Source organism: Phocoena sinus, chromosome 10 (assembly GCF_008692025.1).
Source record: "Phocoena sinus isolate mPhoSin1 chromosome 10, mPhoSin1.pri, whole genome shotgun sequence".
NCBI lineage: Eukaryota > Metazoa > Chordata > Mammalia > Artiodactyla > Phocoenidae > Phocoena > Phocoena sinus.
This window is the reverse complement of record NC_045772.1, coordinates 9,314,947-9,332,069: the sequence shown is the minus strand read 5'-3', so window position 1 is coordinate 9,332,069 and position 17,123 is coordinate 9,314,947. Positions and strand designations below refer to the sequence as shown.

General features: G+C 54.5%; 1 protein-coding gene and 5 non-coding genes across 6 annotated transcripts; all 6 read right to left on the bottom strand.

Moving 5' to 3' along the window:
- Positions 1–6,934: 6,934 nt before the first annotated feature.
- LOC116761404 lies at positions 6,935–7,064 on the bottom strand. The gene has a single exon (XR_004351975.1). It is a non-coding gene; the product is annotated as a small nucleolar RNA SNORA2/SNORA34 family (small nucleolar RNA).
- A 2,608-nt stretch (positions 7,065–9,672) lies between these two features.
- RPL3 (ribosomal protein L3) lies at positions 9,673–17,017 on the bottom strand. The gene is made up of 10 exons (XM_032646325.1): positions 16,861–17,017; positions 15,180–15,372; positions 14,202–14,370; positions 13,523–13,658; positions 12,286–12,472; positions 11,623–11,783; positions 10,980–11,081; positions 10,471–10,566; positions 10,025–10,144; positions 9,673–9,773 (listed from the first exon to the last, which is right to left on the bottom strand). Exons 1-10 carry the CDS (start codon positions 16,861–16,863, stop codon positions 9,729–9,731), a joined length of 1,212 nt encoding a protein of 403 aa, XP_032502216.1. The 5' UTR covers positions 16,864–17,017; the 3' UTR covers positions 9,673–9,728.
- On the bottom strand, positions 10,689–10,782 carry LOC116761416. Its single transcript, XR_004351984.1, has one exon. It is a non-coding gene; the product is annotated as a small nucleolar RNA U83B (small nucleolar RNA).
- LOC116761417 lies at positions 12,134–12,226 on the bottom strand. The gene has a single exon (XR_004351985.1). It is a non-coding gene; the product is annotated as a small nucleolar RNA U83B (small nucleolar RNA).
- LOC116761424 lies at positions 13,659–13,713 on the bottom strand. Its single transcript, XR_004351991.1, has one exon. It is a non-coding gene; the product is annotated as a small nucleolar RNA U82P (small nucleolar RNA).
- Positions 16,313–16,377, bottom strand: LOC116761396. The gene has a single exon (XR_004351967.1). It is a non-coding gene; the product is annotated as a small nucleolar RNA SNORD43 (small nucleolar RNA).
- Positions 17,018–17,123: the final 106 nt, after the last annotated feature.

Sequence of the window (17,123 nt, the reverse complement as noted above, 5' to 3'; positions counted from 1 at the left end):
GATGAGTATGAGTGAGGGAGGGGACGTTGGGGAGGTGAAGGGCCTGGCCCACTGTGGTGGCCTGGGCTTTTCCTCTGGTGACTGGGTATCTGATGGGAACTATGCAGGGTTTGGAGCAAAGGAGGGATGCTGTGTGTGTGTGTGTGTGTGTGTGTGTGTGTGTACATGTAACAGGGCTACCCTGGTGGTGCAGTGGTCAAGAATCCGCCTGCCAGTGCAGGGGACACGGGTTCGATCCCTGGTCCTGGAAGATCCCACATGCCGCAGAGCAGCTAAGCCTGTGTGCCACAACTACCGAGCCTGCGCTCTAGAGCCCACGAGCCACAACTACTGAGCCCACGTGCCGCAACTACTGAAGCCTGCGCGACTAGAGCCCGTGCTCCGCAACAAGAGAAGCCACTACAATGAGAAGCCCGCACACTGCAACCAAGAGTAGCCCTCGTTTGCCGCAACTAGAGAAAGCCTGCATGCAGCAACGAAGACCCAACACAACCAAAAATAAATAAAATAAATTAAAAAAAAATACATGTAAATACCAACTTAACCTTTTTGGGATTTTTTGGCCGTGCCGCGCTGGATCTTAGTTCCCCAGCCGGGGATCGAGCCCTCCTCCCCTGCAGTAGAACTGTGGAGTCTTAACCACTGGACCACCAGGGAAGTCCAACTTAACCTTTTTTTTTTTTTTCAACTTAACTATTTTTAAGTACACAGTTCAGTGGTATGAAATACATTCACCTTGTCATGCAGCCATCACCACCATCCATCCCTGTCACTCATCTTGTAAAACTGAAACTCCATATGGAGGGATGCAGCCTGACTTGAGTTCTAACAGGGTCACTCTGGTTGCTGGGTGGAGACTAGACAAGGGCACCCAGACAGAAGCAGGGGAACCAGACAGAAGGCAAGAGGCAGGAGCCCTGGTTTCCATCAGGGCCACGCTTCACTGACCACCTGGATGACCTTGGGCAAATCACTTCACTCATTCTGAAGTTTTTTTTTTTTTTTGTGGTACGCGGGCCTCTTGTGGCCTCTCCCGTTGTGGAGCACAGGCTCTGGACGCGCAGGCTCAGCGACCATGGCTCACGGGCCGAGCCGAGCCGCTCCGTGGCATGTGGGATCTTCCCGGACCAGGGCATGAACCCGCGTCCCCTGCATCGGCAGGCGGACTCTCAACCACTGCGCCACCAGGGAAGCCCCTGAAGTTTGTTTATTCATACCTTTGGTCAATTAGTCTTTCAACAAATATTTATTGAACACCTACTACGTGCTCAGCACTGTGCTGGGTGCAGAGGGCACAAAATGAGCAGAGCAGACCCAGCCCCTGACTCGAGGAGGCGCCATGTGGCTGGGAAGATGGACAGCAGCAAAAATAATAATGCAGTGATAGTCCTGGTGGGGGTGGTGAGGGAGCAGCAGAGACAGCGAGCCTCAGAAGGAAAAGCATTCCCAGCAGGGGGAACAGCCTAGGCAGACGCTCTCAGGGATCAGCCTCCCGCTTCTAGGAAAGGCTTCCTCTCCTTTCCCTCCTCTAGATAAAAGAGGCCCAGAGGAGCCTGGGGGTCAAGCCCAGATTCTTCTTCTGTGAAATGGGGGTCCTCGTCGTACCTGCCGGCCCTAGATGTGAGGAGTACATGAGCCAATGCACGGCAGGCTCCAGACATAGTGCACAGACAGGCCAAGAAGCCAACTGCCCCGCTCCCACCCACTCCAACCCGGTGTGGAGAAGCGGGTCCCCTGTGATGAGGTGTGGTGGAGGGTCTCAGGGAAGACCTCCCACAACCCACCCCCAAATCTCTCCTCAATTTGTTTCCTGCTGTGCCTGAAATCCCTCTATTACAAACTCATTCCTTTGAACTGTGCTTTCCCACCCTTCCAGAGCCATCCACTCCTATTCAGGTTAGCCCTGGGCTGGGTGTTGCTCAGCCTTCACAGTTCAGGTCAAGCCTCCCTCTTTCAGGAAGGCTTCCCCGATTGCTGCTGCCCATGGAATTCTCTCTCTTTCCCTCCTTTCCTTTCTCTCTCCCCTCACTCTGCACTGGCCTTTGGCTTTCACAGTCCCAGCCTCGGAGCTGAAAGGGCCCTGAGAAATTGTCCAACCCAGACCTCCCTGAGCCCCCATGCTTCAGATGAGGAAACTGAGGCCCATATACTGTGTTCTCAGGGCAGCTGGGATGAGGGCCAGGCCAACAGCACAGATCAGACTTATTTGTTTTTAAATGAAATGTAAAATATTTCACACATACCAAAGGAACTGTGGAGGCCTGCCGCTGCGTGCAGGGTCCCTCAGGGAGGTTTCCGTGCAGCTGGGGCTGCTTCGTCCACCTGCCGAGACGCACTCCCCAGGCTGTGGGAACCACTCTCCCTTGGCAGCTCTCAGATCATTGCTTCCGGGTTTGTGCTATTGATCAGGTTTTAAAGATAAAAGCAAAGCTATGAAGCTCACCCTGAGGGCCAGACTAAACATATCTGTGGGCTGATTTGGCCCTTGGGCTACCAACTGCCACTTCTGTGGGCTCTGTGGACATTGGCGCCAGACCAGTCAGCACCATGTACTGGCTGTGTGAGCCTCGGCGAGGCAGCGGCCTTCTCTGAGCCCTGGTTTTGCCATCTGTGAAATGGAAGTAAAATACTGCCTCTTCAGGGGGCCGTCCGCACATTCAGTATTTACTGATGGAGACTGTGTGCTGGACATTGAGTGAAGACTACAGGGCAGGGGCACATCCCATGCAGGACCCCACTGAATCCTCCCTCCGGCCTCCGAGGGCTGTCGTGGTGCTGGGAAGAGACTGAGCCAGGATCCAGCCGTACTCAACGCACGGGTCACCGCAGCAGACCCAGGAGGCCTGGGCTGAATGACTCTGGTGGTCCCACATGACCGAGGCACAGCAGCTTGTGACGAGCTGGTAGGTAGACTAGGGCTAAGTTGCCACGCGTCTTGAACGCCACACCAAGGTGCCTGATGCGTAGGAGGTGTTTAATACATGGTTTCCTTATATGAATGAATGGATGTGCAGCGGGGAGCCATGGGAAGCTCTTGACTTTGATGGGATGTATCTGTGCAGTGCTTAGCTTAGTGGCTGGCCCTGAGGTAGCAAGCGGGCATGGTGTCTCAATGGGCCTTCATGTAGCCGTGCTGGGGAGTTCACAGGCCCTGGCCTGATGGAAACGGTGTGGCTGGGTCAGTGTGGAGGTGTGTTCATGGGCACTGGTGTGTGAATGGGAGCTGCTGCCCCCTTCTGCTTGGGCTCCCTGCCTATAAAACAGGGGTGAGGACTTCCTAGTGGCACACTGGTTAAGAATCCGCCTGCCAACGCAGGGGACACGGGTTCGAGCCCTGGTCCGGGCAGATCCCACATGCCGCAGAGTAGCTAAGCCCGTGCGCCACAACTACTGAAGCCCGCGTGCCTAGAGCTCGTGCTCCGCAACAAGAGAAGCCACCGCAATGAGAAGCCCGGGAAGAGCCCACATGCCGTGGAGCAACTAAGCCCGCGAGCCACAATTACTGAAGCCCGTGCGCGGAGCTCGTGCTCCACAAGAGAAGCCACCGCAATGAGAAGCCCGCGCACCCCAACGAAGAGTAGCCCCCACTCGCCGCAACTAGAGAAATCCGCGCACAGCAATGAAGACCCAATGCAGCCAAAAATAAATAAATAACGGGTGATAAAAATAAATAAATTTATTAAAAATAATAATAATAACAGGGGTGACAATAACGCTCCTTTCCTGTCGGGGGTACTTCGAGAGTGGACGAGGCACATCCTTGCCCGGCCCAGTGCCCAGAGGGTGGGTAATCTTCACCTCAGGACCATTGCCTGGGTCCCTGGGTGCTGCCCCAGGCTGGGCAACCAGGCTCTGAGGAGTGGCTGCCATGGGGTGGGGACCCACTGGAGGAGCCCACGGGGGACGAGGTGATGGCCAGTGAGGATGGGGAAGTCGGCGAGTCGGCTATCTTTAGCTCCTTCCCTCACGGTCCTTTTCCTCTGCCTGGAGGCGTGGGGCGGGGGCAGGCGCAGGCAGCAGCCGGGAGGGGCTACTTCTCCAAAGTCACATGAGGCCCGGTGGCCCAGAGGCCAGCTGCGGGGCTGGGACAGGAGGAGGTGGGGCCGGCTGTGGTACCTGGCTCCCCCACCCCGACCTGTCTGCTGGCAGCCCTTAGGGTAGCGTCCCCTGGTGCCCCCATCTCTCAAGCAAGCAGGGGCCCAGGGTGTGCGCCTACAAGAGGTGGCGGGCGAAGGAACATTAGTGCCGCGGTGGCTGCTGGGATGAGGTGTCCCTCCTGCCCCTCACTGGGAGCCTCCAGGCCCCAACTCGGTGGGGGGAGTGCGGTGCAGTGGTTAGCGCTGAGCTGCTGGTGCCTGGATTTGACTCTCTGCTTCAGCACTTCTGAGTGAGAGGCCGTTGCTTGGTCTCTCCGTGCCTCTGTGTCCTCATCGTGCAAACAGGAGTGTCAACAGGATCCTGGATCCACGACTCACGGGGCTGTCATGATCACTCAGTGAGACACGGCACCTAAGATGCCTGGCAGAGTATATTCTAGCTCTCTGACCTGGGAGGATTCTCTGAATCTCTCTGGGCCCCCATTTTCCCCATCTGTGAAATGGGAATAGTGATTGCAAGGATTAAATAAGATGGCTTTGAAAGGGTCCAACACAATGCTTGGCACACAGTAGGTACTCAACAAATAAGCACCCTTGGGGACTTTCCTGGCAGTCCTGTGGTTGAGACTCCATACTTGCACTGCAGGGGGCATGGGTTCAATCCCTGGTCGGGGAGCTAAGATCGCGCACGCTGCACACGCGGCCGAAGAAACCAAAACCAAATAAGCACCCGACTCTCTCCCTTGAGCCAAAATATACTTTCCTGGCCCCTAGTACCATAGGTTCAGGGTGAAGTAATGCCCGGGCTCAACTCCCAGCCCTGCCAGTTACACACTGTGTGCCCTTGGGCAAGTGGCTCACTCTCTCTGAGCCTCAGTTTCTTGTTTATAAAATGGGGTAATAATAGAAGCTGCCTCAAGGGGTGATCCTGAGTATTGAGTTTATATATATAAAGTACTTAGGACAGTACCCAATAGGTATAAGGTATTCACAATTACTACTACCTGTCAGCCTGGGCACCACCCTCCAGAGGCATTCAAAGTCAACATGAGCGCTTGTTATCAAGGGCCAGGGGCAGGTGAAGTTGGGCCCTGGGCAGCATTGTGAGTCCAGGGGGCCGATGGGTGCCAAGGACACAGGTCATTCAGACATTTAATAGTTCTGATGTATTAATAGGCCCTGGAAGTTTCCTGGATGCCACCTCTCTCATTCCTGGGCTCATGGATGTTGCTTTCTTGCCTCCAAGAGTTCGGGTCAGGCCCCTCTCCTCTCAGGGGTCCAGACCTGGCTTCAGAGCCTCTGCTGAAAGGACAGGGAGAGCTATTTGGGCTCCTGGGGGCCGCCCAGGAGTCCGGACCCCGGGAGGCACACAATACTTGTGAGGGCGGCAGGTCCCGAGTGCCAGCCTGAGTGCCAGAACGTCGCATGCAGGGCAGGGGCACCACAGAAGCTTCAGACAAGTAGCTTCCTGCCAAGAGCTGATGGGAGGAGGGTGAGGCCGCCGGAAGCCAGGGCTGGGCCCCCCCGCCGGGGTGGGGGGACAGGGCTGGAGGCTTTGGGGGATGAGGACTGAGGGGCGAACACGCAGCCCCCACTGGCAAGGCTGTCAGTGAGGATCGGGGGAGAGCACTTTGGGGTGAGCCCTCGAGGTGGCAGCAGGCTGTCCACCCCCTCCATCCCCCAAGGCCATCCCAGGTAAGCTCCTCGAAGTCACTGGCTCTGCCTTTTACGGCAATGGTGGCTCCTGGCACCTCCCTGTTCCCACGTGCTCAGAAATTCCCAGCAGGTTTGTTTCTTTTTTCCAGGAGGAATGTAATGAGGCTCCTTGTTCTGTCACCACAGGATCCCAGAGAGGTCTGTCTGGGGATTCTGGTGACAGGAAGCACACACCGCCAGGCACTTGGAGATGCACTCTCTGTGACACACACAAACAAGGTCCACAGGAGGCCCAGACCGCTGCCCAGCCCACCACAGGCCCACGGAAATGCCTGGGGACCCCCTCATGGGACACCCAGACGTACACAAGAACGGGCGACTCCCAGAGACCCTGGGAACAACATTTACTGAGCACCTACTATATGCCAGGTCCTGGCTATGGAGGCGGGGCTGGGGGCGGAGCTGGTCCCACCTTCGTGGAACTCACTCAGCTGCCTCCCTCAGGAGTTCAGATCTGAGCCCCAAAGCCTCATTCCCACCTCAGGGCCTTTGTGCCTACTGTTCCCTCCGCGTGGGGTGTTCTCCCCTTAGAGCTCCACCAGGCTGCATCCTTTTACACCCTCAGGTCTCAGAAAGGACCCCTCTGCACCATCACTCGGCATCCCAATGTCCTGTCTTATTTCTTCACAGCATTCATCACTTTTTTTCTAAGAGCATTTAGGGGAATTCCCTGGCGGTCCAGTGGTTAGGACTCCGTGTTTTCACCGCCGTGGACCCGGGTTCAATCCCTGGTCAGGGAACCAATATCCTGCAAGCCACGCAGCGTAGGCAAAAAAAAATCTTTTTTGTTAAGTAAAAAATAAAGTGCATGTACTATGAAAGTAACTTTCTCAATGTCCATAATACAGATGCACTTTCACAATCCAATATACGACTCAAAAAGTTTTACAGCCCAAACTTACATTCACTAAGCTTCCAATGTGAATGAAGTCTAAAATATACAAATCAGGGCCCTGACCCTACAAAAGGATAATATTCAAAGAAAGCTCAGTTCAGAATCAACCTGTTTTTGGATCCACAACCACTTTTGTAGTAACTAGACTTAACAGTAATATAATTCTAATGAAGAAAGTTAAATCAGGGATCTCTAAATTCTGACCCACATCTACCACCAATGACTCAGACGTTTCTTTCTAATGAATTAACCATTTCATGCATAAAGTTCTGAAATGGCCAACAGACCACAGGAACTTTACGCTCCTGCTTAAAACCAAAAGCTTCAGCAAACTGCTGGCCTTGATTCAGGGCGAAAGCGTTATCATTTGTATTACCCAAATATTATCTTAGCAGACCAATGCTTTCTTTCTTACTTTAGGCCACAGGGCATGTGGGATCTTCAGGGATCGAACCCACACCCCCTGCAGTGAAGAGCAGTCTTAACCCCTTCATCACTTCTGAAACTGTCTTGTTTGCCTGTGTCTCCTGTCTGCCCTCCCCAACTAGAATAAAAGCTCCTTGAGAGATAGACCTTCGAGTTCAGCACTGCTTCCCCAGCACCTGGAGGAGTGCTCTGTCCACCGCGGGCGCTCAGGTTTCTTGAGAATGAAGCTGATCCCACACATGTGGCTGAGCTTTCCGCTGCCCCTGGAAGCCTAATTACCCGTCCTGACCAGTTCCAGGCGTTCTGTGCACGCGCTGGGGCTGTCTTCCACACTGGGTCCCATAACCACCACCTCTGAGGTGGCCAGTCACCACCCAGATGAGGCTGAGGCTCAGATCCGTGACCTTGGGTAGGCCTCAAAGCACTCACTGGCCAGGGGCAGGGCGGAAACGAGGATGGGGACGTGGGGATGGTCAACAGATAAGGGCTCAGCCCTTGTCAAGCAAGCCTGCCCCTGAAAAGGCTCTTTGTGTGCATGTCACATGAGTGCGGACATGAGCGTGTGCTCTACCTGTGCTGTTGGAGGCACATGTGCACACCCTCAGCCTGTTCTCTGGACCCACATCCTGAGTCATCCTGGCCATACCTACAACTGGGCAGAGTCCTGAAAGGGAGTGAGGCCCAGCCAGGACCACTCAAACCAGCAAAGCCTTTCGTACCTGGGCTGGGTGGGCAGCTGGGCTCCAGGGTTGGCCTAAGGGTCTGGGGAGGCCCACAGGCTAAGAGGCCAAGGGCAACCAGTTTGAGTGAGGGGATGCAGTGGGGCCACTGCCCAGCTCAGCACCCTCCCCAGGATATGACTGGACAGAAGTTCCCACAGTGAAAAGAACCCAAAGACCAGGAGCCCAGCTCCCACGCCTAGCTCTGCCACAGGTGCCTGGTGGCCTTGGGCAGGTCCTGACCCCCTCTGGCTGTGGGCTTGACTCCCAGGATTATGGGGCATCTGAAGAGACCCCGGTTGGGGAAGGGATTCTGCGCCCCCCGCAAAGCCCAGAGGTCCTCCTGCAGGGCTGCCCCAACTGGGTGCTGCCCACTCTCGCCCCCTGGTGGCTCCAGCCTGAAGTGCAGCTCTGGCCAGTCTAGGCCTGGATCCTGCATGGGGTGGCAGATTTGCCCAGAAGTTGGCTGAGGCCCACTGCCCCACAGAGGTCAGAAGGGACTCCAAAGAAGTGGGCAGACAGACGTTGGGGAAGGGTCCCACGCCAAGGGCTCTTGCTCAGCCCCTCCAGACCTCAGCCAGCCTCTGCCTCAAGGCCCACATGTAATTCCTGCAACCTCCTCTGTGCCTTGACTGGACATCTTAGGGCCTCATGCGAGTCATGAGGATACCATGCTCATAGGGAACCAGAGGTTCAACTTGGCCACCTCCAGTTATCTTGAGACAGCACCGTAAGTACGGGACCTCCATCTCTCCCCAGCTATCACTACCCCTTTCAAAGAGGAAACTAAGGCTCAGAAGATGCCAGAACCCAAATGATTGATTGGTGGGCAACCAGCCGTCTGCCAGAAGACTGGGCAGGGCCACTGGCGCTGCTGCAGCTGTGCTCTCTGCCCTCCGCTTAGGTGGGGCTAAGGCAAACACACCACACGGGCAGATGTGGCGTGGGGAGCAGCTGCGGCCGGAAGGGGGATAAGCGGGGGCATCTTGTACACCTGGAATGCCAGGGACTGGACTGGGGTTCAGTCACCCCACCGAAGGGTGGGCCAGACATCACAGGACTGGACGCTGGGCTCTAGCAGCCAAGCTCTCACCAGCCTACATGATGCAGGTACACAACACGGCACGGGACCGGGGGCTGAGCCAAGTTACCGAAGCAGACCTAGGCCAGAATGGGAATTGGGGTTCAATGACCTCACCCAGCCAGGTGAGTCTGGTCAAGGCACTCGACCTCTGCCGGTCCACACTCTCACCTGTTTTAATGAGGTCCTGGTTAATCACCAGGGCTTTCCTCAAAGCAAACATTCCAGCGTTTTCCCGAGTCCCAAGTGCCATTCAGGGCTTCTACATGACACCCTCTCCCATGGCCAGAACTCTGCCACTGGCTACAGAAGAACCTCCACAAGCCCTAACTGGAACCCCTCCTGCATGGATTAGTGACTAAATTAGCGACTAAATTACACTCAGCAGAGAGCCAGGTTCTGCCCTGCCCTGCCATGCCCATGGGCAACAGCAACACCAGATCCTTCCTCACTGCCTCCTTCCAAGCTGCAGACACAACTTCTACAGCAGAGACCCAGCTTCCTCGCCCTGTGACAAACATTTCACAGAGCTCACTCCCCAGGCTGGCCGTACAGTGCAGGGCAGACCAGGCTGGCTGGCTCTCGCCTCCCACTTCACCTAGTCTGCTCCAAGCATGGGGCCCAGCAAGTGGCAGGGGAAAGAGGCAACCAAAGAGGTTGGGGGGACAGCACACCCCTGGGAGCATGAGGGCCGAGGGAGGCAGCCAGGACCGGAAAGGTGAAGTACAGGCAGATGGATGTCACTGGAAAATAACTTTATTGAGATTCTACCAGTCGTATAATCTGTTCTGACATTAGGCCCCTTCTTCCTTTGCAATTCGGTCCTTCTTAAGTGGTCCCTGTAGAGAGAAATGCAGCAGACAAGGTTAGAGATAGAAGGCAGTTAAGAATAACCGCCAAAAAAAAAAAAAAAAAAAAAAAAAAAAAAGAATAACCGCCAACTGCAGTGCCATAAGATTCCGGGCTGGTCTCCACAGCCCGAGGCACAAGGTGGCCCCCTCTGCATCAGCGCCAGATGGGCAGGCTGACAGGTGACAGCAGCTGAAAGCCACCCCCACCCCAGCCTAAGGGCAGAGAGGTAGGTGCTCACCATGAATGCTTTCTTCTCCTCCACAGTCTGGAAGCGGCCATGGCCAAATTTGGAGGTGGTGTCAATAAACTTGAGGTCAATCTTCTCCAGGGCCCGCCGTTTGGTCTGTACCAGCAAGGACTGTGGACCAAGAGAGCAAGGGTACAGAGCCACGCCTTTCTCTGTACCATCTTTGTTCACAGGTCCCTCATCTTAAGAGGGCAGAGGTCAACTCCATCTAAATCAGTCCTGGAATCAGGACACCCACCCACCCCAAACACCACCAACCAGCCACTACCAAGGGGCTTCCTCCTGCCACCAGGCGGATGAGAGTACACTTAAGAACAGAAGCAAAGAGCCGGGCCGGGCCAGACACGGACTCCCTCCTCCTGGGCCTTCCAGTCAGGAGTAGCTTCCCTCCCAACCCCCAAACAGAGCTCAACACCCCCCCCCCCCCCCAGCCTCACCTTGCGAAGGGTGAGCACTCGCTTCTTGGTTCCCACCACACAGCCTTTGAGCATGACAAAGTCATTGGTGACTTCACCGTAGTGGACAAAGCCACCCTGGGACGGAGGAAGGCCATCAAAGTTCAGCACAGATCAAGTATGGGGCTGGAGACAGGTCTGACCGCGCACATGACACCCCCCGCCCCCGCAGGTCCTGGTGGTCCCACCACCTGACCAGAGCTGTTCTCAGAAGGAAGGCAGCGAGGAATACTTCCGCAGTCTGACTCGGGCGCCGCACCCAGCGCTCATTCCAGGGCATCATCACTGAACAGCTGGGCCTGCCACCCCGCTCCTCACGAGCCAGTCTCCCCACCACCAATGACAAAGGTTGGACAGACAGCTGGATGCTGTACAGACGTCCAGTTAACTGGCTGTAGAAATGGCCCCAGCCCCATAGGGGAGGCCTGGAATCGGAACTACCCCCCAGACCACATATCTGAGGCTTTGCGTGGATGGCTCCCATTACTCACCAGAGGGTTGATGCTCTTGTCAGACAGATCGTAATCAGTAGAGGCATTGTTCTTGATCAGTTTGCCATCCTTGATGAGGTAGCCCTGGCCAATCTTGTAGATCTGAAGGAGGAAATGAGCATAAATACTTGAGAACAAGAAACCTGGTCGGAGAGACAGCTCAGAGGCCTCTGGAGCTGGCTGGACGCAAGGACAGCCATTAGGGACAAATGATCCATCTTGGGGGTGGGCTAGCAGCCTACGAAGGGCTCTGGGAAAGCAGCTATGACCTCGGCCCTAGTGAGGGGGCGTCCCAGGCTTTGAGCAAAGAAAAGGTGGCTGGGCCTGAACTGAAAACGCCATCCAGTGAGACAATGGATGAGGTTTCTCCAAACACTGTGGAACAGGAGAGGGTAGACAAAGCTCACATCCTCAGCCCCGCCAAGGGTCAGCTGCACCAGAACCACACTCAAGGACGGCACTTTACTATCATGACACCTGAGAGTCAGAACTGTGCCACCAGACACGAGCAACTAAGTCCACGGGGTGCTCCGCCACAAACGGACCGATGGTGACGGGGACTGGAAACCCCAATTCCCAATATTGGGACCACCCTGCCCCTCGTAGGGTTAAAGTCTCCACAGGACCCCCTTGGGCACCTCACCTTCTTGTTGATCTCGGTGCGGTGATGGTAGCCTTTCTGCCCAGCCCGAGCCACAGAGAAGGCCACCCGTGCGGGATGCCACGCCCCAATACAGGCAACCTTTCGCAGCCCTCGGTGGGTCTTACGGGGCAGCTTCTTGGTGTGCCAACGGCTGGTGACCCCTGGAATAGACACATGCTATTACTGAGGTGCCTGGCACCCATGCCATCGGCCCTTTCTTGCTATGAATGCCCAACTTGAGTTTGTGGTACTCTGTCCACAGAACATGCAATGCAACATGATTGCCGTGTCCTCTCCCTTCTTCTATCTCCATGCAAGCTTGAATACCAGCTGAGACACAACCCTTGAGTTATAATCAGCAAAGAACAGGCCTTGGAAAATCAGCCCTACTAGCACGTGATCATGCCATTTGAGAGCATTCAGGAAGCCTCCCAGCGCGTTTTGCAGTGTGCTCAAAGCGCATGTATGTCATGCCGGGTCCCACATGCTACCCCAGCCACCTGACCACAGCACTGTCCACAGAAGGAAGGCAGCAAGGAATACTTCCGCAGTCTGACTCGGGCGCTGTGCCAGCGCTCATTCCAGGGCCTCATCACAGAACAGCTGGGCCTGACACCCCTCTCCCAGGTTAGCCACAGCAATGTGGGCCACTGCGAAGCTCACCTTTGTAGCCTTTGCCCTTGGTCACTCCAATGACATCAATCATCTCATCCTGCCCGAACACTTGGTTCACAGGGACCTGCTGCTCTAGCCTCTCTCGGGCCCAGTCCAGTTTTTCGGCCACAGTGCCTCCGTTCACCTGGATCTCCATGAGGTGGGCCTTCTTCTGGCGTAGAGGAAGCAGGCGCATCTAAAAGGAACAGATGCTTCAAGGTGAGAGGAACTCAGGCTGGGCACGACAGGCAACAGTTTTGCTTTCTAGTGTTACGACTCCCCACTGGGCACCATTCCCCTTTCAATTCTGGTGCCTAAATCAGGTCAGAATAAGCTGATCCTTGACAGACACACCAGGCCCACCTTAAAACAGGCTGATTTAACCAGATCCTGGGACCAACCTGCCCAATGTTCCTGCTCACTGTCCTTTTGGCCACTTCCCTTGGGGTATCTGCCCTGGTTTACCCTGGCCATCTACCTTGCTCTGTTAACTATCAGTAAGCCACTTATTTTGGGAGCAGGAGAACACTGTTGAGTGTACAAGCTGTGATTAGGGAATGAATCTAAACAGATTTTAGAGCTGTCCAGTGTTATCCTACTGACCCGTCTCCAGTAATGGACACACACCACAAATCTATGGTGATCTGGTCGCCACTAACCACACAGGATTACTGATCACTTAGAATCATGGGTATACACCCAGGATAATCACCCAGACTGACAGCAAAGGCGGCACCCATTCCTACCCAGACAACCAAGAGCTAGTTCAGCTTACATGTCAGGTTTGAAGTGCAAACAGCCAGCACCTCAACACTATTTTCAGTTAGGGGCTAGACAATGTTAGTTATGACTCACCGGTTCCTTCAACCAGTTCTCCTAAGATGGGATATGGTTTTCCCTAATTAAGAACCATCGGGGACACAGTGCCCTCTGCTGGCAACAAAAAAAACAACCCTATGTGAGGAGACCTGGATGCCTTCTCAAGCAGACAACTGTCCTTAATATGGCCCCAGGAACCCAGGCCTCAAGGCAGGGCACTGGCTGGACTGTGTTGCTTTTAACAACCCCTTCCTCCTCCAGGAAATAAGTATAAGAACCTCAAAGTCTTACCATCCCTAAAATCCTAAGGCTTGACACAAAACCAGTGTGAGCTGAGGATCAACTCAGAAGGTAACTGAGCCCCACAAAGGCCACAGGTGGTCATGTAGGTCATCACCTCCATTGACAATAAGCAGTGGGCGCTCACCTGGGTGTGGGCAATGACACGGATGACCTGGCAGTACTTCTTCATGCTGCTGAAGTCCCTCTCCAGCTGCTTCTTGCCGTCTACATCCTGCCACTTCTTGCAGTATTTGGTGAAGGCCTTCTTCTTAGATTTATGCCTTCAGGAGCAGAGCAGAGTTGGGGAGGGGGCCAGGTGCCAGCCTTCATCACCCTCCAAGGGGTGAGCGGAAGACACGGGCACCGTGTGGGGACGGGGCTCATTGCCGGCTTCTAAGGAGCCTTTTTCACCGGCAAGCGGAGCCTGGATGGAGCTCATCGGGCAGAGCCGAGCGGAGCTGAGCAGAGGTCCACAAGATTAATGATGCAAGTCACATACATTCAGACACACAAGTTCTTGCTCCAGGTTATCCATTAACCAGACCACACAAGGGGGGTGGTAAGGTCTGGGGGCATTACTGCTATCCCTCAGCTTCTAAGTAGACTCAACACTTGCCAGCAACTCAGGAAATACTGAACTGACTCAAGGTAACACTGAAGGAAATGCCTCAAGATGCTGCTTCCAGCTCAGCAAAGAATTTTTCTGTTCTGTTCTGCAACTAAACCTGACACCAGAGCAGCTCCTCCCACCCCGGCTATGGAGCTGAGGCCCTGACCCTCCTAGCCAGCCTCACCCAGGGCGAGGGCGGCATCGGCTCCCTTACCAGTTCTTATAGAAGCGCCTTTTGCATTCATCACTGATATGCTCAGCAAAGATGGTCTTAAAGGTCCGGAGGCCTCGAGGTGTTTCCACGTAGCCCACAATGCCCACAATGACCATGGGCGGCGTCTCCACGATGGTGACAGCCTCCACAACTTCCTTCTTGTTCACCTCTGCAGATGAAGCAGGCAGTTAGACCTGAGCGGGCTGCCTCAAGTACCCGGCAGGAGGGCTGTCTTTTGGAAAAATGTCGCGTACCCTTCCAGGCCAGCAAAGCAAGTTGCTTCAGATGACAGGAAGGTTTGTGGGGAAGTCTGCACCGCAGCCCACACTCCCTCACTGCTGAATGCTCAGTCTGTGTGCATTGACCTTTTCAGCACAAAACTATCTGGACCCTATGCAGCCAAGTAACAGCCTGGTTTCGGTGCTGGTTTATCATAACCATCTCCAGAGACAAACTCCTTAGTACCTAGAAAATACAAGACTACTAAGTATAGTGAGGTAGTAATTCCTCAGCATAGACCATTTTAACCGTCTATTTACTGTGTTTCAATCACCAGCACCGTGTTCTACTTAACGCCTTTTCTACTTCGAACTTCACAACCCAGGAACACGGGTAGTATTCAGGCATTCAGGTGAGGCTCACAGTTCAGGGCTGCCACTAAAATGTGAGTGGAGTCTCTCTATTTAACCCTCAATGGTTGCCACCTCCCATGTTAGCATATTTCTCTGTGCTGCAGCTCTTGACAAACTTCCTCATCACGCTCCCCTACACCATTACCTCCCTCTGCCTAAATCAAGCAGTGCCAGCCACCTGAACCCTGGAAGCATTTATCGATCCTAAAATATATTTCCACTGTGATATCTAGAGGTTCTGTTGATCTCTCCAAAGCCTGCTCTCCTCTGAGAGCTTGGCCCCATCTAGTCAGTTCCCACCAACTCCTACCCTCCAATCAGCTGGGAAGATGCAGCATGTACTTACTGGACCCTGGCCTATCGACCTCCCTCACAATGTGGGTCATGCCAGCCTTGTAGCCGAGGAAGGCTGTGAGGTGCACGGGCTTGCAAGAGTCATCCTTGGGGAAGCTCTTCACCTTCCCGCGGTGCCGGCTGCTGCGCTTCCGAGGCAGAAAGCCCAGGGACCCATGCCTGGGAGCGGAGAACTTCCTGTGAGACTAGGAGAAAATGATCGATCAACGTTAGCACCTTCTAAGTAGCTCACGCCTCTTCATCCCCAGAGGCCTAGGTTCTAAGATTCCCAGCAATGCTGGATCCACACCAGGAACCCAGGTAACAGGCTTATGTGCTGGATTTACTTTTTTCGGGATCACACATCTAAAAGGCATTATTCAGCCAAATGAGTTAAACACGTATCTCACACCCTCACCCTATAATTTAAAGAACATGAACCACCCACCTTTTCCTCTAAAGAGGACAAAGGCACACCAGGTGATGGCATTAAAAATCGCTTAACAAGCAGCCTTATGTGCGAGTCAGTTAAGATTCTGACCACGCATGTATATACAATGGAACGTTACTCAGCCATAAAGAACGAAACTGAGTTATTTGTAATGAGGTGGATGGACCTAGAGTGTGTCATACAGAATGAAGTCAGAAAAAGAAAAATACCGTATGCCAACGCACGTATACGGAATCTGAAAAGACGGTACTGATGAACCTAGTGGCAGGGCAGGAATAACGACGCAGACGTAGAGAACGGACTTGACGACACGGGGGGTGGGGAGAAGCTGGGACGAAGTGAGAGTAGCATGGACATATACACACTACCAAATGTAAAATGGATGGCTGGTGGGAAGCTGCCGCATAGCACAGGGAGATTAGCTCGGTGCTTTGTGACCACCTAGGATGGGATAGGGAGGGCGGGAGGGAGGCGCAAGAGGGAGGGGATATGGGGATGTATGTATACGTATAGCTGATTCACGGTGTCGTGCAGCAGAAACACAGCATTGTAAAGCAACTGTACTCCAATAAACATTCTGTCCACAATAGGGACTCCTGGTCAAACGGCTGGGTGGCAAGTAATGGTAGTAAAGGTTCCTCATGCTCCCAACGGGAGCTAACCGGCAAGCGGAGGCCACTAGAACTCGACAGAACCAAATCAGAACATGACAATCAGCACACAAGTCTCTGTCCGCCCGTCAATAAGTTCATCATCTCTGGTTTCTGATAACTCTAGAGACCCAAGGAGTTGTGCCAACCGTCCCGGACGTTTCAGAATGAGAATTCAACAACCCATACACAAAGCCTCCCCTGCCGCCTGCGGCCTAGATTTCTGCACCTCCCACTTTCACAACAGTGCCAAACGCTCCCACCCAAGGTCTTCCTGGCGAAAGTGCTCATGACTCGGATCTCGAATGCTGAGGCCGAGATCTAGGAATAATCCATGGCTTGAAGATTGTCGGGCCTGGGCCACCCAACCCAGCTCCCGTGGCAAGGCCTCTCGCCAGCCGACCGGCAGGCCCAAAGCCAACCTCAGGCCTCGGACATTTTCAGAAAATACACCTGACTGCGGATTCTGCTGAGCGCCCCATGCTCCTAGAGCAGAACCCCGGCGCCGGGTGAGGCGAGATGGCGGGGATGTGCCGCGGATTGACTCATGCCACCGCGACAGACAAGGAGAAGTCCGCCATAACGTCCCTTACCATCCTGCCGTCAGATGCTGCCGGTAGAGATCGTTCGACTCTCGGCGCGCGATATATAAATTCCAGTCTGGCTCCGCCCCTTCCGGCGTGCGAGCACGAGCCCGCGGTAGACGTCGGGTCGGGGGACGGGTACTGGGTGCCGTTTCCACGCACGCTCGTCCTCTCCTTGCTTACGTCCCGACCGGGACGTCAGTTTCGTAGGCGGGACTTAGAGGCTCTACGGCGAGCGGCTGAGTTCAAACTTAGTGAAAAGCCTCGGACTC